This window comes from Aotus nancymaae, unplaced genomic scaffold, assembly GCF_030222135.1.
Source record: "Aotus nancymaae isolate 86718 unplaced genomic scaffold, 86718_ANA_hifiasm-v0.15.2.pri h1tg000014l, whole genome shotgun sequence".
Classification (NCBI taxonomy): domain Eukaryota; kingdom Metazoa; phylum Chordata; class Mammalia; order Primates; family Aotidae; genus Aotus; species Aotus nancymaae.
The window spans coordinates 66,297,511-66,323,103 of record NW_026988425.1 but is presented as its reverse complement, the minus strand read 5'-3'; the positions used below and the strand labels follow the sequence as shown (position 1 = coordinate 66,323,103).

Sequence of the window (25,593 nt, the reverse complement as noted above, 5' to 3'; positions counted from 1 at the left end):
CTTATGGTCTGACAATGAGAGTGACTGAAGCCTGAATGAAATCATGGTTAAGTGCACATTTAGCTAAAATACCAGCCACAACATAGCAGGCAAATTTTGTTAGCCAGATTATGGTGAACTACAGAGACCCTCAGTAGTGGTCACTGATGGCCACTCACCCAGATTCAGTAGCAAAACACGGAAAGGGGGACAACACCACTGTGTGGTCCTTGGTTCTGGCACATCCAACTGTCACCACCCAGCACGCCCTGGAGCCTGCTTCTTCCTGTCCGGCCCCCTCAGTCACTGTCCCCCAAGATCATTGTGGCACGCACCCACGGAGCCTGGCTAAGGCCATCACCAGTGCCCGACTTTGTGTTACTGTCAATGATAAAAGCTGTGAAACCTCTGTAGTAGTTTAAATAATTTTATGTAGACTTGACCGCTCTTTTAAGTATATATATCCAATTTTCATTCCATTTTCTTATCACCTCCTATTCTGACTTTCTTTTCTCTCCTCCAGAAATCGCTTATCATGAAGTAAACAAACATAAATAAGGTTTTTTGACTAGTTGTGAAACTCCAGTGGTGAACAGTACACACAGCATTTCTGATGTAATCCCTACTTATATAAACCAGGATGTTCCTGAGAGATTTAAGCTGAAGTTGATTTTCCTCTCTCCTGTTAATGTCCTGAGTGTCCTTGGCCTACTCTGGACATACAATTTCTTAAGCGTAAGTACATTTCTCAGCATTTCCTTTGGCTCTAATTCCTTACATGTGGATAGACTGGTTTCGTATATAATCACTGTTTATTTCCTTAGTACATTTTCTATCTACTGCAAGTATGCTGCCAAATGTTTAACAAGTTTTTACTTTGAAGCACAAGTCAATAGAAAAAGATGGGAGATACACAAAAAGCAAAAGAGACATACTTCTTTTAAACACAAGCTGAATGTGGTTTAACTCAAACTGAGTTTCTGAACTATACCAAAGGCAGTATGTAAAACCATGCTGACAAAAGCATACAAAGCACTGTAAATAGCAGGTTAACGAATCAACACAGCAAAGCAACATGTGCTTAGAAAAAGCATTCTGCAATGTGTTCTCTACTGTACTAAAGTTGCAAGATAATATATTAAAGAAGTTACATTTTCTAAATTTTGCTTGACCTTTTAATCTGAACTATTCATATTTTTATTTAAAGAATATTTGAAACAATACTTTTAAGAACTATTTCATTCTCTCCTATATGCTGATAAGAAGTAAGAATGTTCCCACAGTGACTAAGAATTAGCCACTACTAAGAATCAACATCTTTTGGATCAGTAGTAAATCAACTTGTAAGCAGTGTCAGAATTATTACTCTTGAATTGGGAGAAGCCAAATACCTTCAAACCTTTTTGTTGCTGAAAAATTATCCTCCAACTGCCAAACTAAGAATATATATTAAGCATAGAAACAAATCTGTGTCCAGTTCTGAAGACTTCTATACTACTGCTTGTTTTATGTTTCTGAAACATTTTGCTGTGGGTGATTTATTTCACATCCATGTGGCCAGCCATTTGTTTATTCTATTGCATACCATCTGTTTTTCAGTAGAGAGGTTTCAAGTTCTTCTCATTCCCTACCTCATATCCCACAGAAAACAATTTATAATAGACATAGATTTAAATCATTCGGATTCATGTGGAGCTGGTAACACGAGCTGCCTTTCATTTATACTTGGCAAATGCTTTAATGGGATTAGCAAATTGTGTTATTATGAGGTACTTATGGAGAGACAACACCTTTTTTTTTTTTTTTTAACAATGACAAATGATGTTAACAGTTTCATTTTGGGTGTTTAATAGCAGTACAGAAGATTTCACTAACATTACCGGAAATTGCCCCAATAGACAATGAAGTCCTACTATAAACCCTGTTGGTTATCTTTTATTTCTGAGTGTCAATGTAGGTGTTTCAGGATGTACTGGGGTCCACAGCAGTGGAGAGTAAATATCAAGTTGCTTTACTTTTAAGAGGACATTATCATTTTAACCCACACATCTAAAAATACTGCCTGGTTCTTACAAGTTGTGAGCATTCTGTAAGCCCTACAACCATGGTCTCACTTGTCTAGGTAACTTACAAGCGAAGGCTGACCCCAGACTTCACTGAAGAAAAGTGAATGCATCAAACTCCAGCTCATCAGCACCAATTTATTCCCATGCTAGGGAGGACTTTGATTCACTCTACAGAAGAGCCAACCATTCAGAGACACAACTTCTTGTTGAAACTATACAGATGACATTTAAAGTGTTAATTACCATTTTTACAAGAATCCTTGCTGCTTTCGTGGAGAGGAAGCATCTCATGGCAGGACCCGGCGGCTGTCCACAGTTCATGGCTGACATTCGAAGGCTGGGAAAGGTCCGTCTTGAGGTCTACTTGATTTTCACTAGTCCTTACCAAGTCAGAATTAGATTGAGTTGTGGGGCAATTGGCATCCTTATGGATAACTGATGGATTCGGTTTATTGAAAGTGTTAAATGACATTTGTACTAAAGCTTCGTTGATGAAGAATGAGTTGTCATGACATAAACTCTCAGATCGATTAAGTTCTATTACCTGTGTAAGGAAATATAGAAAAAGTACAATAATTTTTCTAATTTATAAAAGTTTCATAAAGTATTTATGCCTGAGAGAATCTTAGGAATCAAGATTTCAGTAAAAGTGAAATCAAGATTACCACTTCTTTTCTCCCTCCACAACATCCCCTTTTAATGAGCTAGTACCAAAAACTTCAATTTGCTATGCATGGCACATCTTTAACAACAACAACAAAAAACACAAGAAGTGGCATTTTATGACATTAAAGTGTTTCCACTTTAATCAGAGAAAGCAGCATTTTTTACTTTTGCTAAATAAAAAAGTTGAAAACATATCCACATATACATGAGGAGTTTGCAATAAACATAATTTAGCCAACTTAAAAGGAAAAACAGATTGCAACATAGACCTTATAAGCTTATCAACTTCTACAATATTATGCACTATCAATAAAAAACATACATGTACATAACACAGGAAAACAAACTCTGGGGACCAATGGGATTGTCAAGCATGGTTTTAAAAGATGCAAATAAATAGCTTGGTGGCTCACTTCTGTAATCCTACCACTTTGGGAGGCCGAGGCAGGTGGATCATGAGGTCAGGAGATCGAGACCATTCTGGCCAACATGGTGAAACCCTGTCTCTACTAAAATACAAAAAATTAGCCGAGTATGGTGGCATGCGCCTGTAGTCCTAGCTACTTGGGAGGTTGAGGCACGGGAATCCCTTGAACCCAGGAGGCAGAGATTGCAGTGAGCTGAGATAGCACCACTGCATTCCAGCCTGGCAACAGAGTAAGACTCTGTCTCAAAAAAAATAATAACTCTTATTAAGTGAAACGCATTTTAAATTTACTATATCAAATTTAAAAAGAGAATAAGCTCGGCATAACAGAATAGTATTATACTTGCTAAATTCAGTGCCTGTAGTATATATTAATAGTTAATTGATCTTCTAAAAGCTACATCTACATAGAATTCTTAAGAGAGATCATATCAAGAGAGTCCTTCAAATACTGGGAAAAGAGCTCGCTCACAGTGAGTGTGCCTTCAGGACAAACCCACCCTGGCCTTACTAGGACAATTCAATTCTATGTTTGTTCCTTAGGGAAGGGCGTCTCAGACAGAGTGCAGTGATCCCATAGGACCTGGGCCCTCACACTGTCTATATTTTAAGTCAAAATGGATGTGCATTATCTCTGAAAGCTTCCAGCTTTGGCTACCTACAAATTGAGAAATCCTCATGAGCTCTTACACAAGAACCAAAAAGACAGACGTTTGGTTAGTGTTCCAGGAGCTCTCAGGCCCACCCCTGCCTTGGAGAGGCTGCCTCACCGCACCCCAAAGGTCCATACCTCCGGGCCATCAGGAAGAAATGCTGCGGGCAGGCTTCTCTGGCGGCCTTGCTTCCAGTGGCTCAGCAGGCTCTGCTGGGCCCGCATCCTTGCCCGCTCCCTCTCCACCAGGCGCTGACCCTCCCTCAGCCGCTCCAGGCTGTGCTGGTACTCCTGGAGCTGGAGGTCCAGCTCGCCCCGGCTCCGCAGCAGCAGCTCCTCCTGTGACTGGCACTCCCGCTCCCGCTCCTGCAGCCAGCTCTCCCTGGCCGCCTGCGCCCGCTGCTGCTGGTCACACCTGCGGAGCCAGCGCCGCTGCTCCTGCTGGAGCTGGTGCTGGAGCTCGTGCACGTTGGCCAGCTCCTCGCGCTGCCTGTCCACATCGCGGGACTTCTGGTCCTGCCAGGGGCTGCCTCGTAGGACAGAGTGGCCGGGAGACAGGCCTTCGTGCTGCTGGAGAACCAGCCTGTGGATCTCAATGTGGCTGTCCTGAATGGTCAAGGCGGCCTGTCAGAGCAGACGGAGGAAAAATCACTCAACACAGGTTTCCATTGTTATTGTTTACCCTTTCGGTTGCAACTACCTTGAAATACAAAACCCAGGCCCAAACTCGTTTCTCTGAATATTTCTGGCCTTTTTCTCAGTTACATCCAAAGGCAAGATTTTTGGCATTCCAGATAGACTTGTCTACATATGTCCCAGGGGCATGACCTGTGAATTTACAGAGAAAAGAAACAAAGCCCAAAAGCAGTATCATCCTCTCCGATGAAACATAGTTTGGTGCTGGTTGCTGGGTGATAGTTAAGTAAGTAAGTCTCCCGAATACGAACTCAGCACATAAATTCATAAGGCTGTGCATTCCTGTTCTACACCTCAGTCTCTTGCTGAGGTCTCCCTAGTCAATCATTCATGAGAACTTAAAAATCCACATAAACCTAGGAGTATCCTTTCTTTGAGTCCCAAACCAGAAATTACTTGAGCTATATTGCATTAGGAAGACAGAAAAATAAAAATCAACTATTTGGAGACTTTTGGTAAATAATGTTTTTATAATGTAATGCCTAAGAATAGCAGTTAATACCATTTTTAGGAGATATGTAAGTGGCTAAAGCTAGTCTCATTACTGTTATATCTTTGTATTATAGCAGGAAGGTCATGCATAAAAAACTAAGCTGAAATTTATTTGTTTAATAGATCGCCAACAGGAGGCTGAAATGATTAAGGGAAAATAGATACTCTAAAGCCCAGAGGACATTACCAACCAGATTAAAAAAACATTTTGAGTGATGATATCTGCCTATGAAAAGTTTGGCAACATCACAGGAAATAATTACCAAGATTTGGAAGGATTCCACAAAACCAAAAAGATCTCTGTGAATGCCCTTGGAAGCTTTTAATTTTAAAAGTTCTCATTCAGAGTGCAAAGCAGTACAGAAGGGACAAATTGAAAATGGACACATACTGGGTATGTGTGTATGTTTTGACTCCATATGAGAAATCATTACTCTCCTAGGGATAAATTCACATTTTTCCTTCCTAAGAATTTTTTAAACTGTCCATATAACAGATGTTGGGAAGACGGGGATTTGACTGTAAGTTCTTTGTCAGCTCAGCAGTTTCCTATACTTTTGCAAGTTAAAGAACTAGGGCATTTTTTAAATTCATTCTTGTCTTGGAATACAACTCAAAAATGTATTCACTGGGGCCTTTTGAAAAAAAATTCATATTTTTAAATTTGGAAGTCAATCTTTAAAATTTTAGACACATATTTGATTAATGGCTTTTGGGAGTTGTTATAATAAAACAATGATTATCATTCAGAATATGTATTAAGTACTATAATCTTTAAATACAAAATAATTAGCACACAACAATAAACCACTCAGGACCCTGTTGATCTGGCTAAAGAAAATTGTAGACTGTACATCGCCAATTAATTCTAATAAATCTTAAGGTACCAGTATACAACAAACAAAAATCCAATATTTTATATGTCAAAAGTACCACAGATAATGACTCTCATGTAAGGGTTACTACGTGCTACCATGAGGTATTCTTCATGTCTATCTAACATTTGGGATAAGGCCATTGTTTTCTCTTGCACAGAGGTGGAATCTGAAGATTGTATATTCATCTAAATATTCATTTAAAGCTAAATGAATATCTAATCTTCACCCTTAAAATTTATATTTATATTTAGGACAGTGAACAGCACTTGCTTTTCAAGTTTAGGGAATTTCCCAATTCACTCTCCTAACTTTACTTTGCTAGAATATCTGTGTCCTTTCCTTTTTGCTCTGCCTATGCCTCATTTCTGACTCTATTTTCCTACTGTAGGGATCAAATTTCATTCTAACTGATTCAAAATTGCTTATGTAAAAACTTCAATCACATGTAAGACATTCAGCTTCAAAAACACAACTGTGCCATGAACAGAAATCTTTCAAAGCCCATGGCCTTGGACCAGCTCAGAAGCTTTGGTTAAGAGAATTCACTGTAGACTTTCATATTTCCCATATTGGTTTAATCTAATGTGTTACAAAAATTAGGTCATTCAGGTGATCAAGTTTTTCTGAGCCTTGAATCTGCACAGGGCTCCATTCAGGGTTGAAAAGAAGAGATGAGACATTGTGAGTGTTTTCATCAGGCAAAACAAGCCAGATGCTCAATGTTCTCATCCCCCAAATTAATGGCTGGTGCTCAAACTGTATCCCTTCTCAGCTGACATTTAAAAGAAAGATTTTTTGTCGTACATGATAAATTGATTTCTAAAAACATCTACCCCAGAACCGCACATCTAATGTACAACACTAAAGGCATTCTTACTAAATCTTCAACAAGATAAGGAGCTTGGTATTACCACTATTATTTAACACATTTTCAAAAGTCCTAGCCAATGCAGTAAGCCAAGAAAAGGAAATTCATGTAATTATTGTTGAATAGCCATAATATCATTATTTTCAAATTTTTATTTTCTACCTGAAATATTTCAAAAAATAAATGGAAAAACTATTAAAACAAAAAATAAAGTTCAATGAGTTAGCCAGTTACAATATAAATACCCCAAAATCAATAGCTTTATTTATATTAGCAATAACCATTGGGGACACAGAATGAAAAAAAAATTTTATTCACAATAGCAGCAAAAAGACATAGGAATAAACTAAGTGAAAAAAACATATATATATACACACATCTATCATACTATATGAAGACAATTACAAAGCTCTCCAACAAATCATAAAATAAGAGATGACTGATCAATGATCTTACATAAGACAAGTAAGTGATTATGGTAAAGGTGTTGATTCTCTCCAATTTAATTCATAAATATAATGAAATTTTAATTTAATGGTGTCGGCACAAGTGATAAGAAACTTGACAGTGATTTAAAAACTTGTGGTACTGGGCGCAGTGGCTCATGCCTATAATCCCAGAATTTTGGAAGGCCAAGGCAGGTAGATCACTTTGAGCCCAGGAGTTTGAGACCAGCCTGGGCATCATGGTGAAACCCTGTCTCTACTAAAAATAGAAAAACTCACCAGGCTTGGTGGCACATGCCTGTAGTCTCAGCTATTTGGGAGGCTGAGGTGGGACGATGGCTTCAGCCCAGAAGACGGAGATTGCAGTGAGCTGAGATTGCTCCACTGCACTCCAGCCTGGGTAACAGAGCCAGGCCCTGTCTCAAAACAGTAAATAAAAAATAAAAGCTTTTATGGAAGAATATATAAACATGCATAGAAAAATAAATAAGACTAGCACTGTCATATATTTAAATGTAATCCAAAGCTTTAACAATTCAGATGTTGGCCCTAGAGCAAGAATAAAAGGCCATAAGAGAAAGTCTTGATGGAGTCGAAGTCTAAATAACAAAACATCAAATGCAGCATGCCTTTATATTTTCTAGTGAAAACTTAGGCTTCCTTTTATTTTCTTTTAAATTCAACAAGATATGAAGCATGAATGAATAACAAACCAGTGGGGGGGGAAATGTTTTGTCTCAGTAGTAATCAAAGAAGTACAAATAATCACATACCCTAATCCATCTTCAAATAAAAGAGAAAAAGAGAGAAGGTTGGTTGATTTGATTATTTTAGCAAAGTCTATTGAAAACCTAAAAAAAAAATCCTTATTTATCCTAAGGAAATAGATACGCTCAAAGAGATTCATACACAAGGATGTCCTCTACAGTGTTGTTAGTAATACAAAAGTGAAAACAATAAAGGATTGAAAAATAAACCCCATAGACCTGAATTTAACATACAGTCATTAAAAAGTATGCTACAGAATAATAGTTGATGACAAAGAAAGTTACACGTTATGGAAGAGTGCACAGAAAACAATTCTAAAATCTGGAGCCTGGTACACCAACATGATAATTTTAATTCTTTGTAGAATCATAAGTCATTTTTTAAATTTACTTGTATTCTCAAATTTTTCTATGAATTTTTCAACAATCCAAACATTGCATGCATGTCATTTCAAAATACTTTAATGAATGAATGAAGCAGTTGGGCACACTGAGCCTCTTTCTTGTCCACGGCCTAAGGTAGTGACCTCCAACCTTTTTGACAGCATGGACCGGTTTTATGGAAGACAGTTTTTTTTTTAATGGATGGGGTGGGGTGGGGTGAGAATGGTTTCAGGATGAAACTGTACCACCTCAGATCATCAGGCATCAGGTTCTCATAAGGAGAAGGTAACCTAGATCCCTAGGTTCCATGCGCAGTTCACAATAGGGTTCGCGTTCCTATGAGAATCTAACGCCACCACTGATCTGACAGGAGGTGGAGCTCAGGCGGTACTGCTTGCTTGTCCCTGGCTCACCTCCTGCTGTTTAGCCCAGACAGGTACGACTCTGCGCCCTGGGGTTTGGGGACCCCTGGCCTAAGGGATCATCCAACCATTTAATCCTAAATGCAAGCATGATTTTTATGTCTGTTTTTCCTTGAAAGACAGTAAGCCGTTTGAGGGCAGGCTGTGTGGCTCATTTGCCTTTGTGTGCTCAGCCCTCAGCATCGTCAGCACAGAGACAGGCACTGTGTGTTCAACCCCTCAACATTAATAAATTAATAAATGTTGAGTGGATGAATAAACAAAAGAGTAAGGCAACACATGAATTACTTAACTGCTCTAAAGACTGATGGCCACATGGAGAAGTCAAAAAAGTTTAGGTGTGAATTTAAGTTTTCACCAGAACATGTGAAGTCATGTTATACTTACCTAAGAGTTTCATTGTAAATGTCAGGCCAGATCATATTCATCAATATTTTTTAAAGATATGAACTGTTTTATGATTTCAGAGAAGAATGGCATAAAATGTAGTCATGGTGTTGCCTCTGATTACAAAACCATGTGAGTACAAACATCACACTTAGAAGGCTGGCATTCCTTTAAGAGCATTTCCTACCTTTCACGTGTTCTCATTTTTAAAGTCTGGGAATCATCAAAGTGAGTTGCATTAGGAGAAACATTCACAAGTTCAAAGATTAGAGGAGGTAGTTACCTGAAGGCTATATAGGAGACGGGTTAAATTCTGTATGGCTTGTATAATCTGAAAAACAAAATTGTAAATATCAAATTCTTGAAAAAGTTTTCATTATCCACAAATAAAGGCTGGTGATACATTTAAGGCATGTGCAGCTCACCTCTGACTGTGAAGAACCTGGAATATTTCTACATTCCACCTAAAATACACAAAAAACAAGAAAATGAATAACATTCTACTTTTGAAAAGCTGCCCTGTAGTGTCCCAAAATGTACAACCTTGGGTAAATCACTTTGCTGTCTCTAAACTTCATTACCTCATCTACACTGACTCGGTTTCCTCCCAGAAATAAAAGCCCATAGAATTAAACGAACACTTGACAAGGAGAGCGTCCTTCCTGCAAAGTTGGTGTTTGAGATGCATGGCAATTTTCACCCAATCACCCCTTAAAACAACAGGGGCTGACAGTAAGGAAGGCCTGAAAATTCAAGTGACGGAATTTACCTTGTGCAAACCACAATGTGAATTAAGTTCTCTGTGCCCAGATTGAAGTTGTCTTTTGGGCCAGGCTGACCTCTTATATTCTAGAGGCCAGATTGGAAGTTAAAGAATATCATGTCTAGCCTTGACTCCTTTTCTCAGTGTTTGCGATTCACGATATCAAAATATACAGCAGCTGGGAAAAGAAACCAGTCTCAGATCCTGCCCACAGGAGAGCGCCGAACAGGGCTGTTCTAGACCCTACCACAGTCAGAGACCACCAGACCAGGGGCTGCCTCAGTAGAAGTACTAGCAGCAGAGGCCACGAGCGAGCCACAGGAGGCCATCTATTCTTTACGGATAGGGTCTATGCCTCATTCTTTGTCTCTTTCATGGCACACATTCAAGGCACATGTGGATAGTGATGGTTTGCAGTCGCCAAAATTAAACATTTGTTATTCATTTCTTGTCTGCCTTCCCTCCCTAGGGTGCAAACCAGTGAGTAGCAAGACTTTATCTGTGTACTCCATATCATAAGAATGGTGCTTGACATAGCATAAACACTCAACAAGTGAATGACTCTAAGTTGAACTTGATGGCACGCCATTCAATAAATAAATATCGATCACCCACTCTAAACTCCACACCTTATGCTATGGGAGACCATCAGATGCCCTGTCCTCAAGGGCCTACAGTCTCCTGTATGCTGCTGCTTTCATCTGGCACCTCCAATTTTAAGCCATAAAAAGCAGCCAGCCATGGTCATGTTCTCAGGTAAGTTTGAACTTGTTAAATTCAATTAGTTTAGGCTGATGCCATGATGAGCTAGCCAGACCTCTGCTTCCCCTGGACCGGCAATTAAAGATTTCACTCCTAAGCAGCACCTCTGATAGAGAAAGGACAGAAGCTGAAAAAGGAGAGGAAACCTAAAGGCATTAGACCTGAGCCCACCCCTATGGCAGAGAACAGGCTCTAAGAACTCCCACCCCACAGGGAGTGTTGGCATTCTCGCTGCTCTTCTGGCTCTGTCTTGGCCCATCCACACATCACTGCTTCTGTAGTAAGACCATATGGCACAGAATTTTTATAGTCTATAAAAATTAGAACCATAGAAATGAGTTGGACTGTGCTACCTGTGGTTACTTATACCCTTTGGCCACTAGGTTGACACAAGACAGGAAATTTCGCGTTTTTAATGGAGTTGTTCCGCCACCTTGTGGTACATATTTAAAACTGCAGTTGGTGATTTCTCCAGTATTTCTGCATTCGGGTTAGATTTCATTTTTTTTTTTTAATTCTTTCAGAAATTCGTTCTAACCTTACCTTTCAGAGGAAGCTAATGACAAAAATACCCATTATACACCTTTTAAAGGTTTGGTTTCAAGCGATCCTGCCCTTTACCTCAGTTTATTATTTTTTCAAAATGGTTTATTAAGATCAGAATTTTGCAGATAGCTTAATCCAAAGAAGAACCTGGACAGTTAACCTCACTTACCTACCTGTAACTGAATTGGAATAGGAGAGGGAGACTTTAGGGGTAGGAGCCACCCAACTTTCCATTCAAAATTAAACTATTACTGACCAATTCACTTTTTCTTTTCTATGAACACAGTTGAACACCACAAACTTCACACTTACAAGTGAAGTTTTCACTGAAAAGGATGAAAAGCAGAAACATTTTAAGAAGCAATATTTTTGAAAGCTTACAATCAGAAGGAGTAGAGCAAAATATTACATTATTATGCTCATTTTGGCCTGTGAAGTTTAAAAAAGAACACTTAATCACAGTTGTCTTTTCTCTGGATTTTAAAAAATCCTTGACTTGCTTTCTCAGTCCTATGTAATATATACAAAAAGTATATAATATGTAAAATATGTTGTATATGTAAGAGAAGATCTGATATTTGCCATTTTTTCACATTGACACATATGATGTATCAAATAATGTATCTAGTAATGTATCTAATTCAATTTTAGATGAAGCTAAACTCTTGGAGCCCCAGACAAGTCAGAAGAGGCCAACTAGCCACCTCCCAGAATCATATTTTATTCCTTCCCTGTTTCTGACATCTCACTTTCAGCGGATGTTAACAGGAAGTTTTATGTATTTAATTCTTAAAGAGAGAGTTAACACCTATGTATATAGCAGTAAGTCAAAAAAGAAGCGTTTAGAATCACTGTGCCCCAACCAAAAACTGGTCAGATTAATTAAAAGTTGACCACAAAAAAGTAGGTGAAATGTGGGTGATGACAAGAAATCAACTCTGCAAGGAGAGGAGGGTCAAGGAAGGTGGAAGAAGCAAGAATAGTCCAAAGAAAAAGGTGTTTCAATTACTTTGGCGCCATCTGGTTGCAAAAGGGCCGCAGGTGCCAGAGCTGCCAAACATCGTGGGTGAGAAGCAAAGGTTTGCAGGGCAGGAAGACCAAAAGTCAAGAGAGCACAGACACACATATACACGGGAGAGTTTTTAATCTTTTTAATCACTTTTCAATCATTGCTTTGTTTACACCTACATGACATTAGAAGCGCAAGCACATTTGAAGAAGAAATCAGTTAGAAAGTTTAAATATGAATATTCAAATCAATCGAGAACAATTCAGAAAAGCACCTTTGTCCCACCTACTGCCATGACAGACCAGAACCTGAGGCTATTTTATTATCTACAGTAACTGCTGCTGACTAACAAATCGGTTCACAATACCTTCTCCCCTGCATCAGAGACGGCCAAGTCGGTTACCACACCCTGGATCCCGGGATCCACATCCGAACAGCCTCTTCCTTCTCTCCCTCCTGTGACTAGTGCTGGAAGCACGCCATCGAGACAGAAACAAAAAGGACAGGACAGCGTCAAACATCAGCCAGCCGACTGGGTTCTTCTGTGCATGGCCGACACATGTTTCAATACAAGAAACATCACAAAATAACACATATGGAGTATTCTTAGAAGAGGTGCTTGCATGAGCACGGAGCAATGCACGCGGCCCCTGCCCACATGGGGCTTACACGCTAACAGACAGCAACTGACAAACGGCACAGATTATCACCATCTTTGTACTTTTCTTTCTCGCGCTGATGTGTCCATGTGTTGTTTGTGGTACAGAGGGTATATTCTACATCTCACTCTCACTGAATAGGAAAAGCCTCCTGGGAAGGGTGAAATTTAAAACAGGTGCTGTAGAACAAAAGCAAGGTCTCTTGGCAGACTCAAGTCTGTAAAAAGTCTCCCCTGTGACCAGTGCAAGAGCAGCAGGCGAAAAACAAGGTTTAGAAGGAAGGAGGAGTCCGAAGCAGGAGGAAGACATCTTTCTAGGAAGGTGGAGATGGCTAATCCTTCAAGATCTCACAGTCATACAAAGAAACTGTCCCTATCTCTGAATAACTTACTTTTTAACAATTTCCAAATGTGTTTTTTCTCACGTCTTGTTTATGCTTTAAATTTACAAATACTATATATTTAACCTATTAAAACATAGAAACTAGTCCAGAAATATTTTTAAGTACCAAGTACAAATTTCACTTCATCCATTATATCGTTGTTGGCAGGATTTTGTTTATTTCTTTACCTGTGTGAACTCAGTTAAAACTTAAACTGTGCCCACCTTGCACTGATTAAAACTAGAATTTTCAAAGCCCCAAACACACTGTTTTATTAGAACCATGTCGAATCAGGACCCTGACAAAATCAATATTCACTTTGTAACACTGTTTGTATAATTTCTCATTGTGTCATCTTGAAACTTTATTTCTAATAGTGGAAATGCTTTTTTCTTTTTTTTTTTTTTTTTTTTTTTTTTTTTTTTTTTTTTTTTTTGAGACGGAGTTTCGCTCTTGATACCCAGGCTGGAGCGCAATGGCGCGATCTCGGCTCACCGCAATCTCCGCCTCCTGGGTTCAGGCAATTCTCCTGCCTCAGCCTCCTGAGTAGCTGGGATTACAGGCACGCGCCACCGTGCCCAGCTAATTTTTTGTATTAGTAGAGACGGGGTTTCACCATGTTGACCAGGATGGTCTCGATCTCTTGACCTCGTGATCCACCCGCCTCGGCCTCCCAAAGTGCTGGGATTACAGGCTTGAGCCACCGCGCCCGGCCGGAAATGCTTTTTTCTTTAAATTAATAAAAATACTTACGTCTTTGGGAAATGAGAGTCCTCTAGGATTCCAAAGGCCTCTTCCAAAACAAAGAAGTTTTTCTCTAAACAGAAACTGCTTCAGATGAGATCAGCTGAAAACAAGTCTATTTTGTTCAAGCTGATCAGCACTTGTTCACTTACAGTGAAGGGACATTTTGTAGGTTTCTGTCATTGGAAAAATGGTTCTGCTATTGGGTACTATCTCTAACTCTTAAAGAGTGGCCAAAGGCATCACTAAAGAATTTGCCATTCTGTTTCTCACTCCCTCACAGAAATTAGGAAAAGCAAACGGGGAAGAAGCTGATGACAAGGCAGAAGAATGAAATACAGAGCAGGTCCCTGTCCCCATATCCAATTTCAGCGTGGGCGAGAGGGTCTCCAGTGGACAGAACTTCCCTAGAAGCAGATGATACTCACCATGTATACGGAAGACTGAAAATAGAGGGCTCTGCTTGGCTAATAACCGCAGACTGACATGAGCCTGATTCAGAAGAGCGCAGTTCTCAAAGTCACTTGCAGAACCAACCCATTCAGTTACAGACGTAGACCTTCATTTAGGGATAACCTTGTGCATTTAACAACTTCATAAGGAGAATGAGACTCTCACACACCATGTTCCAGTCTAATCCAGAACTGAAGAGGTCTTGGGGTATAGGACCCCATCAGCCTGCTTCTGTACTTCCTCTACCTGACTCCTGGCATCAGACTTCTCTAAAGAGCCTCTCAATGATTCTAGCAAATGCCACAGGTGTCCCTTTGAAACTCTCCCCAGTCGTGACAGATGTGGATACAGACAGGGAGACCTTCACTGCCTGGCCTGCGGGGAGGGAAGGCACGGCTGTGGGCTCGGGCAGCTGCGGAGCTGAGCGGAGCCTCTCCAGCTGTCCCTGGGGTGAGGCTGAGAGCAGCAGATCCCCACGCTTATTTTTAGACAGAGCCTCCTCAATGGCATAATGAGGTTCTTCTTTTAAAGGGAAATCACCCCGGGCAGTACAACTCCCCTGATGAATCTGGGCTGTGTCAAAATGAAAAACATATGTGTGCATTCTGAAAATAGAAACCCAGAATTAGATAAAACAGAACTTGAGAGAGGAAAATAATTAGTGGTACTGGTGTTTAAAAAAGGAAAAAAGAAGTATAGAATTAAAACGCTATACTGCATCTATATATCTTAATCAAGGGATGTTGCTAAAGAAGTTCTGAGTTCAATTTAATCTTCCAATCTCTTAACTACTAAAGACACTGTATCCATTTTATCTCATACACATAAGACCTTGTGGAAGTAAGGTTGTTACTACCTGTACAGTATGAAAAATACCCTCTTTATGCTCTTATCTTAGAGACTTTCATGGAACTAAGCAGCCAACAACTATACATATAACAGGAGAGCTGGGTTCTGGGAAATTACCTAAACCAAATCTCTACATTCTATTTTTTTATATTTAAAAGGTACTGAAACAGTGTTTTAATAAATGAATTCTGACATGACTAAAGCATAGGATGGCACCGATCAAGAATTTTCTGGCACTTCTGCTTTAACCATACCACCAAACTCCATGTGTGAGAGAGAGAAAATAGAGAGAGAGAGAGAGAGACAGAGGAGAGGGAGGTGGAAGGAGCTGTGTGTGTATTTCTGGTTTTCTGAGTTGTTTTCTCAGTTCCGTGAGATTAGGTTTAAGGGCTTGTTCTCTAATTGACTGCAGGGACTCCTTTTTAAAAAGCCAGAAAAGTTAAAAAGTTCTTTCAAAACTGTATTCAATAAATCATATCAGAAATGAGGCAAGGCAGGGGTTGGGGAAGGTCAGCGCTCAGCTGGAAAACAGAGCAGCGTAACTCACCGCCTACTCTTTAGGTCCTCGGACTTGAAACACCAGTGTCATTATTATATGCATATGATAGTCATTTAGGCTAGCGTATTTATTCTCAGTTTTTTTCTCATTTAAAAAAACATAACAAATCCCCTTCAAACAGAGACAGTTGCTGCCTTTATTTTATGTGACCACTGTAAGCTCCAGGGGCTGCGCTCAGGCTCACTGCCAAGGCCTGCATTTTCACTTACAGGCAGTCGGCGATCCTGGTGCATCCTGAGAACCGAGCGTGTCCGTCAACACAGAGTCTCCATAACTGTCCTCGCCTGACTGACTCTCATCGCCCATCTGTGAGGCCTTCACTGCAACTTGTAGGCTCTCAGCTAAGATGAAGAAAAACAAAAATAAGTCTGAAAAATAAAGCTAGGTTTATATTTAATCTAGACCAGGAGTTGGCAAATAGCATTTGGTCTGTCCCTGCTTTTGTATGACCCAGGGCTAAAAATGATTTTTTTCTTTTTTTTAAGACACAGTTTCTCTCGCTCTGTCACCCAGACTGGAAGGCAGTGATGCGATCTCATCTCACTGCAACCTCCGCTCCCCCGGGTTCAAGTGATTCTCCTGCCTCAGTCTCCTGAGTAACTGGGATTACAGGTGCACGCCACCGTGCCTGGCTAGTTTTTGTATTTTTAGTAGAGATTGGGGCTTCACCATGTTGGTCAGGCTGGTCTCAAATTCTTGACCCTGTGATCCATCTACCCTGGCCTCCCAAAGTGCTGGGATTGCAGGCATGAGCCACCTCACCCAGCCGATTTTTACATTTTTAAAGGTTGTCAAAACACGAGACGTGCCTGTGCACACACATACACATGCACACACACACACAACTATGTCCCAGAGACTATGTGATTTACAAAACCTAAAATCTGGCCCTCTGTAGGAAAAGGTTGCAGACCTGTCATCTACACCAATACTTCTAGCATCATTTTAGACGCTAAAAGAATTAATAAAATATAGAATTAATAAAAAAAACTATAAACCCATGGTATAAAAATATCTCAAATGCAACTTTTAGCAAATTAGTATGCCTAAAAACTTCCTGTCATTCAGTTAGTTAAAATATACCAGACATTAAAATTTTAAAACCTATTACTCGGAAATATTAGCTATTCCTCAAAAGAGTATTTCCCTATGCCTGTCTTTAGAAATACAGATTCCCAATCTTTGCTCTAGACTTACTGGATTTGATTCTCTGGAGGAGAAAGTAGGATTTGTAGTTTAAACAAGTGCCTGTTCTAGGGGCTAGAGGGCACTTGACGACTAAGAGGGGCGTTCACAGATCGCAGGAGGAAAGAGACAAACACAACCCGCTAGACTGCAGAGAAGCATGTGATCAGCACTCACCTCCGTCGGCATTATTAGAACATTGTAAGTGCTACTGCAGCGTGGAGGAGGAACAGCATTCTAGTAGGGTTCGGAATATGTTTTTACAGGAGGTGAAAACTGAGCAGGACCTGGAAGGATGGATGGGTTTCAAGAGGCAGAGACAGAAGAAGAGAAAGGAAGGAGGAAAAGCCTCCCAGCAGAGTGGAGTCTCAGGGAGACTATTCAAGGTGCACTACTGAGCTGGCTTTTTGTCAGATGATAACTACCTCACCAGGATAAGAACTCCGGCTCTATCTTTTGGCTGCAGTTGGGGCTGGATGGTCAGTGATCCAGGGTGGATTATCCCACTGCGCCTCATGCAGCACAACCATTGCTCCGAGTTCTAAGCAGCTGGGTCCGCTGCTGCTTCCTGGCACCTCTGTTACAGTGTGCCAGAGGGATGGAAGCAGATGGGCATACAACCCAGCTTTAGTGAAAGTGTTGGTGGAGGAGAAAATTAAAGCCACTGGCTGATATTGAGAGTGGGTGATTTATTTGATTAAGGCTTTATCAAAGATAATGGCGGGGGGTGGTCACTGGTTCTTGTCAACCCATTTGGAAGTTTTTTGGGGCTTTATTTCTAAAATATATCTTGACTTGGTCTACTTCTCTCTGCTTCCATCATCAATGGCGCTGGTCTAGACCAAGGCTCATCTCAACTTCTGTGATTACTTCCTAACAGATATCCAGGCAGATTTGTCTCCCTCCAGTCTCTTGTCCATTCAGCAGCTAGTGTTCTAAGACATAAATCAGATCACTCCATACCCATGATTAAAAGCTTCCAGTGCCTTGCCATCCTATTTGGAATAACATCCTCTTCTGTAATTATTGAAACATGGCCTACCATAATCTGATCCCAGCCTGCCTGACCCATACCACCTCATCTAATGGCGACCCCGCTGACATCTGCCACCCTGGCCTTCTTGCTTTCCTTAAACACGTGAAGCCCATTGCAGCCTCAGAGGCTTTGCACTTCCTTCTCTCTGCCCAGGGATGATCCTCCCCAAGCTCTCAGACAGCTGGCTTCTCATTTCTCAACCCTCATCTCAAAGAGAGGTCTTTAGGCTAACCTCTCTGAAGCACAGCCTTCACCTTACCACAATCCCATTATCTTTAGGATAGATAACTATCTGAAGTTATCTTTTCCCCTTGAGTATTGTCTGTGTTTCCCCACTAGAAGTTTTACAAAAGCATTGCTGCCTCCCTAGCACCAGCAACCATGCACAGGTAGATGCTCCACGGATGTGTGATAAACAGATGGATGGGGGACCTGTCCACAAACCCTACTTCAGACCTCTATGCCCTTCTCAAGACCTCAGTTTCCTCAACTGGAAACTGAGGCTGATTCTAAAATGGCTGATTCTAAGATTTCTAAATTCTCTTCCAGAGCTAACATTCTGAGATTCTAAACCAGAGGCTGGCAAACATTTTCTGCAAAGAACCAGTTAATAGTTTAGGTTTTGTGGACTAAATACTCTGTCAAAACTGCTCATCTCTGCCACTGTAGAAAAAAAAGTAGCCACAGGCAACACAAACAAGCAGATGTGGTTGCGTTCCCGTAAAACTAAACTTACGACAGCAGGTGGCGGGATGCGTGTACTCCGTGGTCTGTAATTTACCAGCCCTTCTCCTGCACAACAGCATTTACTGCTACTCTCTCAGGAGGTGGCTGGTTTATCTCCCAAGCCCTTTGTCCCACTGTCACATCCAGACCTTTATCTCCACCTCTCCCTTCAACTCCTTTCTGCCTTGAAGCTCCTGGCCTCAGGTTACAGGCTCACCACCACTACTTGCTGCCTTTCCTGTGCAGACCTTCGGCCACTCGCTTGCCTTCCCTGAATGAGTTAGCACACACCGCACAAGTTATCCCCCTCCCTCTAATGCTAATCCTGCCAAAATTCTCAGTAATTTCCATTCTATGAACTTAGTCCTTCCACCACCCTGGCCTCTCATCCTCCGGACTTTCTCATCTGCAATGACCTTGCCCTTCACCCGACCTCGGCCACCATCTCTCAGTGTTATTACCAACATCTGCACTTTGCCCCCTTAAGTCTATTCTCCCCACAGCAGTCAGGGGGATCCTTTCAAACCACAAGTCAAGTCACTCCTCCACTCAAAACTGTCTAATGCTTCCCATTCCACTCAGGATGAGATCCCAAGTCCTTCTCTCCAGCCATGTAACCTGAGACCCAGTGAACCCTGGACTGATTGCCTGCACTGCTCACCCCACCCTCTCTTCCTTCTGCCTGTGCTGTCCCCTGCCTGCTCCCCAGGTGAGCCTGGCGATTCCCTGCCCCAGGACCTTTGTGCCCACCGTCCCCTATGCCTGGAAGACTCTCTCCCCAGATATCACTTGGCTTTCTTCCTTCATGTCCACTTACATATCGTTATATCAAAGAGGCTGTCCCTGGCCACCCTATCTAAAATAGAGCCATCCCAAATCATCACCCTCTTTCCCCCTTATCCTGCTTAATTTTCTTCATAGCATTTGAGACAATCTGACATATTTATGTCTTTATATTTGGCTGTTTCTAGAATATAAGTTCCAGCCAAGTACGGGCCTTGTCTTTTTCTGCTGTATCCTCAACACCAAGACTACAGTACACAGCACATAGTAGGTGTTCAATAAACATTTTCTGGGCTGGGCACAGTGGCTCATACCTGTAATTCCACCATTTTGGGAGGCTGAGGCGGGTAGATCACCTGAGGTCAGGAGTTCAAGACCAGCCTGACCAACATGGAGAAATCCTGTCTCTACTAAAAATACAAAATTAGTCAGGCATGATGGTACATGCCTGTAATCCCAGCTACTCGAGAGACTGAGGCAGGAGAATCACTTGAACCTGGGAGGCGAAGGTTGTGGTGAGCCAAGATTGTGCCAGTGCACTCCAGCCTGGGCAACAAGAGCAAAACTCCATCTCAAAAAAAATTTCTTAACATGTCAACACAAACCCTTCTCAAAGCAACTTACCTTCTTTCAGTGCTGCTGCCAGTAATGAGGCTGCCTGGGGAGGCTCGCCTGCGTCAGGTTTAATAAGGAGGTGAGGCTCTAGATGGACGTCCTCAAATCCGCTCAGTTCTCCAAGTTCAGCATAGATATGCAGCTTCTCCTCCAAATACGCACAAATTTGCTGGTCTTGGTTAGTGAGTATTTCTATGAAATAGTATTTACCATAGGAAGTTATCACTAACATGACTACAACCACTAACGTGAGAGTCCACGAAAGAGATGTTGCTAATTAGCAAGCAGTGTGACCTACAAGAGAAAGCCCAGGTGATGAGCGGGGCAGATGCAGCTTTCAGGCCTGACTATGCCACTGAGTGACTGTGGCCTCCAGCCAGTGACTTAACAACTTTCTCAGCTTCCATTGTCTTTTCTGTAAATGAAGTCCCTTTCTCGGCCCCGTAGTTCCAGAAAATTTGCAAAACTCTTCTTTGTTTATGCAGGCTGTTTTCTATTAAGACTAAACATTAAGCTTGGGAATGAAAATTGAGGCTGCACTGTCCATGAGGAGCGAATGCCCATGAGGGTAAGCAATACAAATGCCTGGAACTGTGCAGTTGTGGTCAAAACCAAAGACACTGGTTTATGTTTTTGTTTCTAAACATCCAATTTCTTTGCCCATCTTTGAATGCATCATTGTCCTCAGGTTTCAACGTGTCACAGAATTCTTAAAGCTCAAAGGGATCTTAACTAGCACTGAATCCAGGAATTCTGTCTTCTCTGTGCTTCAAAGTCACCTTGGGAGAGCTGAGAACCCCAAAGTCTATATCCCACCTGCCACAGATTCGGATTCAACTGGTGGAGGGTGAGGCCCAGGCATCAATATTTTTAAAGACCTCTCAAATGATTCCAATGTCAAACTGGAGTTGAGAATCACTGAGCTAGTCTAACTTCCTTCCTTCACAGACTTGGAAACTGGGGACCAGATCTATTGGGTTCCTTGTCCAAAGTCATTGACATGACAGTGCTGAGACCTAAAATTAAATGATAAGACAATAATTCCAACATTCATCTGCCCTACACTGCCCACAGCTATTGCTCTGTATATGTTATATGCATTTTTTACATCCATTTTCATCACTAAGGTTGAAGTGAAGAGAATGTCATCTTGTTTGAGCATTTCTAGCGTAAGTTTTTGGTTTTCAGTTTTGCTTGGGAGGGCGGTCAGGGGGGCCTCGGGTACACAGGATGAATCATGTAGTTATAACCTCGTGTTCATGACATTTGGGCTTTCCCAACACCCAGGAAAATACCACGACCAGGGAGTCATAGGTGCCTGCACTGTACCTTGACATTGCTGAATTTTGGCCACTCTGGCTTCAGCTTTCCTCCTCTCTTCGTCTGATTCACTTGTCCTTCCCCCTTTTTCTTCAGGGCAACTTTAAAAGACAATAGTCAAGAGACACAACTGAAACTAAATGCAAGTATCTGTAGATTCATTAGAAAAACATGGGAACTTGGCAATAGATTTATTCATAAAGGAGAAAATTTCAGCATAAAGGGAATACATCATGCCCCCTGGTCAGAGACTTGGTTTTCTGGAGTATACAAAGAATCTTGCATAAAATTACATGGCTCTGAAAATCAGCAGTGTAGGATGACTCAAATATTCCAGTGAACACAAATACACACTCACACACATACACCCATAATGGCAATAAAGTATAAGGATTGTAGGGGATAGAAGTGGGGTGCCAGATCAGATGGGGTGCAGTGGAGGTAGAGAAATTTTATATAACTTCAGGATCTAACTAATCAAATTACTATTGAGAATGATCACCCCCACCCTTGTGCTCCCAGTTATTAAAAGTGTCCTTGAACAAGTAATGAGGAATAAATTGACTTAGAATACTTAGATCCAACAATTCAGAAACATTTATTGAATGATTTCTCAGCACTAGGCACACAGAGAAACATAAGACATGACCCCTGCCCTCAAGGAGCTTCCAATCTAATTAAGCCCACATATATGTACATAAAAAAGATAATAGCTACAAGGCAGTCTATAAGAAGCATCGAGTAAATGCTTTAGTGAGAAGGTGTTAAAGAATTTCAGGTAAAGAAGAGATTACCAGGACTGAAGAGGTCCTCATGGAAGAGGGGAGGCCCGAGCTGCATCAAAGCCCAGCAGGGCGCAGACGGGCAGAGGGAGGTGCAGGCATTACATGCAGGGAGGCGCGGAGGAGAAAGCTGCAGATGGGGGACTATCGCAGGCAGGTGCAGGGGGCAGGGAGCAGACCATTCTGGCAGAGGCAAAGTTTTCATGCAGGAAGACATGGTTAGAATGTTTTCCCCAACTGAGCAAGTCTGTTCCATAGATTACGGATGGAAGGAAATGTTACCTTTCTACAGCCTGCTGGATCCGTCTCATCCAGTTATTGCGTTCCTCCTTGGAATTGGTGTGAATTTCATACATCTCAGGACCAGCAGACGAAGCACTGATCAGAAACATTCCTCTCTCCTCATTAGCAACTTCTCTAGCAATAAGCTTTTGAAGGGAAATAACTGATGGCTTCTGATCCTACATAAAATAGGAAGGTGAGCAGATGAAACAGCATCCCAGCTAAAGTAAGACTCTCATAAAACATGAACTAAAGGAAGCAACAGTATTAAGTATACCTTTCTCCACTTCCAGTCTTTTCAAAAGAGCTGTAGAAATTGATATGATCTCCAATGGAGACGGTATGGAGAAGAGAGGATGGAAAAAGAGGATTTATGGGAATGTTTGTCCTTAAGAATTGGTTTAGGCCAGGTGTGACGGTTCACACCTGTAATCCCAGCACTTTGGGAGGCCAAGGCAGGTGAATCACTTGAGGTCAGGAGTTCAAGACCAACCTGGCCAATGTGGTGAAACTGTACTAAATGTGGCAAAACTCTACTAAAAATACAAAAATTAGCCAGGTGTGGTGGAATGCACCTATAGTCCCAGCTACTTGAGAGGCTGAGGCACGAGAATTGCTTGAACCTGGGAGGTGGAGGTTGCAGTGAGTGCACTCCAGCTTGGGCAACAGAGTGGGACTCTGTCTCAAAAAAAAAAAAAAAAAAGGAATTGGTGGTTTAAAAATGAAACTTTTTAAAAGAACAATCAGAGAAGAAAAATATCAAATGTCATAGTTAAGGGAGGAGAAATTTATCTAACAGGGCATGAGATGAGAAACTATATCAAATGTCACAAAGATTGAGAAGGATGGAGGTCCTAAAAAGTCCACTGGACTTGCAATACTGTTTCAACAATAAGGTGACGGAACAGAAGCCCAGCCCATGGACTATAAAAGTGACAGATATGATGTATAAGTGGCAAGGCCTTCAATTCCCCAGCGTAACCAATCCTTTCTGCTCCTGTCATGTGGGTCACAGCAACAGAATGTCTACAAGTTCTGCCTGTAAATGCCTCTTCTCACCAAGCAAATGAGCCCTTGGTGGGCGGGAAAGGGTATAATTCATCTTCATATGCCTAGCACATAGCCTTTCGTAGAGGAAGCACTCAATAAATGTTGGTGGAACTAGTTTTACATAAGTCCACCAGAAGGTAATAGGAAGAAAGTCCAAAATTGGCATTTACACCATAATTAAACCACCTCTTCTACCAACATCTACTGTGATCCTCCAATGTCCCTTTCTAAGCACTGGGGACTCAAAGAGGAATAGCACACTGATGATGCTTGGTAGGTAGATGTGGTTGAAAGAATGGCCAAAAGAATGCCTTCAAGATGAGCAGTTTGGGGGATAATACGAAGAATCTTCTTTGGTCTGTGGCTTCCACCACTGTTTACGGAGCTGGTTGCAATGTGTGGTTTTGCTTCACCATCATGGACTGAGCGACGCCTTTATCCAGAACATGCCACTCTCCCCTCCCTGCGACTCCTTGGTGCTGGCTTGTTGGCTTTCCCAGCACCATACAGCTTGGCCACATCTGACGCTGTGTGCCATGGTGACCCAGGGTACCTCCTCACCCCATGCTTCTCAGACTAGCATGAGAGAAATATATGATGGGACAAGACCTCTGGTCTGTGCAGCCCTGTGCTCAGCCTCTGAAAATGGAGGCAAAAGCAGCCCTGTGGCAGAGTTGGTTGAATACTGCCCTCTCTAATTAGGGAGATCCTTGGAGTATTGAAAATCTGGCTTATTCTATTATGGATCTACTCCCAAGACCTTATCTGTTTCCTTGATCCAATGTGCAGTTTTAGCTTCCTCAGCTGACAAGGTAGACGGCCTCTGTACGTAAAAAGGCTGAGTAGGTTTACTTGCTTAAGACATGAGCAAGAGTGAAATTATTTGAACCAGTTGGTTAGTGTTGCAGGGGAGGGGAGGTGGCAGGTAAGACCTTTGCAAAGTGAAGAACAGGTGAGTGCAAGAAAAGCAGCATTCATCACATCACCATCAGACCAGGGGCAGAGGGACCTGTCCATTGGTATTCATACTAACCACGCACAAACACTGGAGAGGAACAATTCAAATTAACTCTCCAGGAACGGAAGTAGCATGTCTGCTTTGGAGGTAGATATCAAACACTGCTGATGCAAAGGCCTAACCCAGCCTGCAGGAATGTTTTAATTGTGCCACAGCATTTAACAAACAAAATTTAAAACTAAGTTCTCAACCTTTAAACACTAGGGGATTCCACTTTTTAAAAGCTTTAGATTTCTGGGTTCTTGGGGAAAGCAGAAGATTGGCAATTCTGGGCCCATATTCTTATTTTAAAACACTGGCTATAGCCAAGTAATCTCTGCTGTCTCTGAGACAGGACATGGACTCACTTTTCACCACAGTCCCTACCACTTTCTACTGTCTCCTCGCTTCTGACCCTGTCATGTTCACTCGTTCACATTTCCATCCAATCCCTATAGGCATTAGGAGTTGAAGACCTGTGATGTAGAAGGAGCTGCTATGCTTAGCCATATTGCTAAACCGTATCCGTTGTGTGCTAATTCCATTATCCAGGGATTCCACCGTGATAAAGAGACATTATGGCTGCTTCCTATTTTGAGCTTCAGCTTGCAGGTTCACAGGTTCACTGTGTCTTGGTTATTTGTTCCTTTTGAATTTGCCTTCTTTGATGTTCAAGAGATTCCTCCTACACTTAGTATTCCAAGACTTAGTGAACACATCTACTTTTTCTTATACATTTTGTAGGTTTGAGTTCTACCTCAGTTTCCAGCTGAGTATGAAAACAAAAACAAAGCAAAGCTTTCTTGCAGGGACACACTACTCCATCCTCTTGCCATTTTCAGCTGCTTATCTTCTGTCTATTTCCAACTTCATCATGTCTTCTATAACATGCAGCAAGACAAGCATCTAGGGAAGAAGTTTTTTTCTAAACGGCACAAGGAGTGGAGGATCTCACCCGTAC

The 25,593-nt window shown here is 41.5% G+C and overlaps 1 protein-coding gene across 3 annotated transcripts in view; it reads right to left on the bottom strand.

The window, feature by feature from the left end:
- ARHGEF28 (Rho guanine nucleotide exchange factor 28) overlaps positions 1–25,593 on the bottom strand; it is a 257,148-nt gene that overhangs the window by 26,780 nt on the left and 204,775 nt on the right. For all 3 annotated transcript variants that reach the window (XM_064376046.1, XM_064376048.1, XM_064376049.1), the window contains 9 exons: positions 22,586–22,764; positions 21,531–21,622; positions 20,211–20,393; positions 16,066–16,197; positions 12,578–12,678; positions 9,556–9,594; positions 9,414–9,461; positions 3,929–4,414; positions 2,289–2,589 (listed from right to left, as the gene is read on the bottom strand). In XM_064376046.1, coding sequence (XP_064232116.1) covers positions 2,289–2,589; positions 3,929–4,414; positions 9,414–9,461; positions 9,556–9,594; positions 12,578–12,678; positions 16,066–16,197; positions 20,211–20,393; positions 21,531–21,622; positions 22,586–22,764 — 1,561 coding nt within the window. The remainder of the gene's footprint in view (positions 1–2,288; positions 2,590–3,928; positions 4,415–9,413; positions 9,462–9,555; positions 9,595–12,577; positions 12,679–16,065; positions 16,198–20,210; positions 20,394–21,530; positions 21,623–22,585; positions 22,765–25,593) is intronic.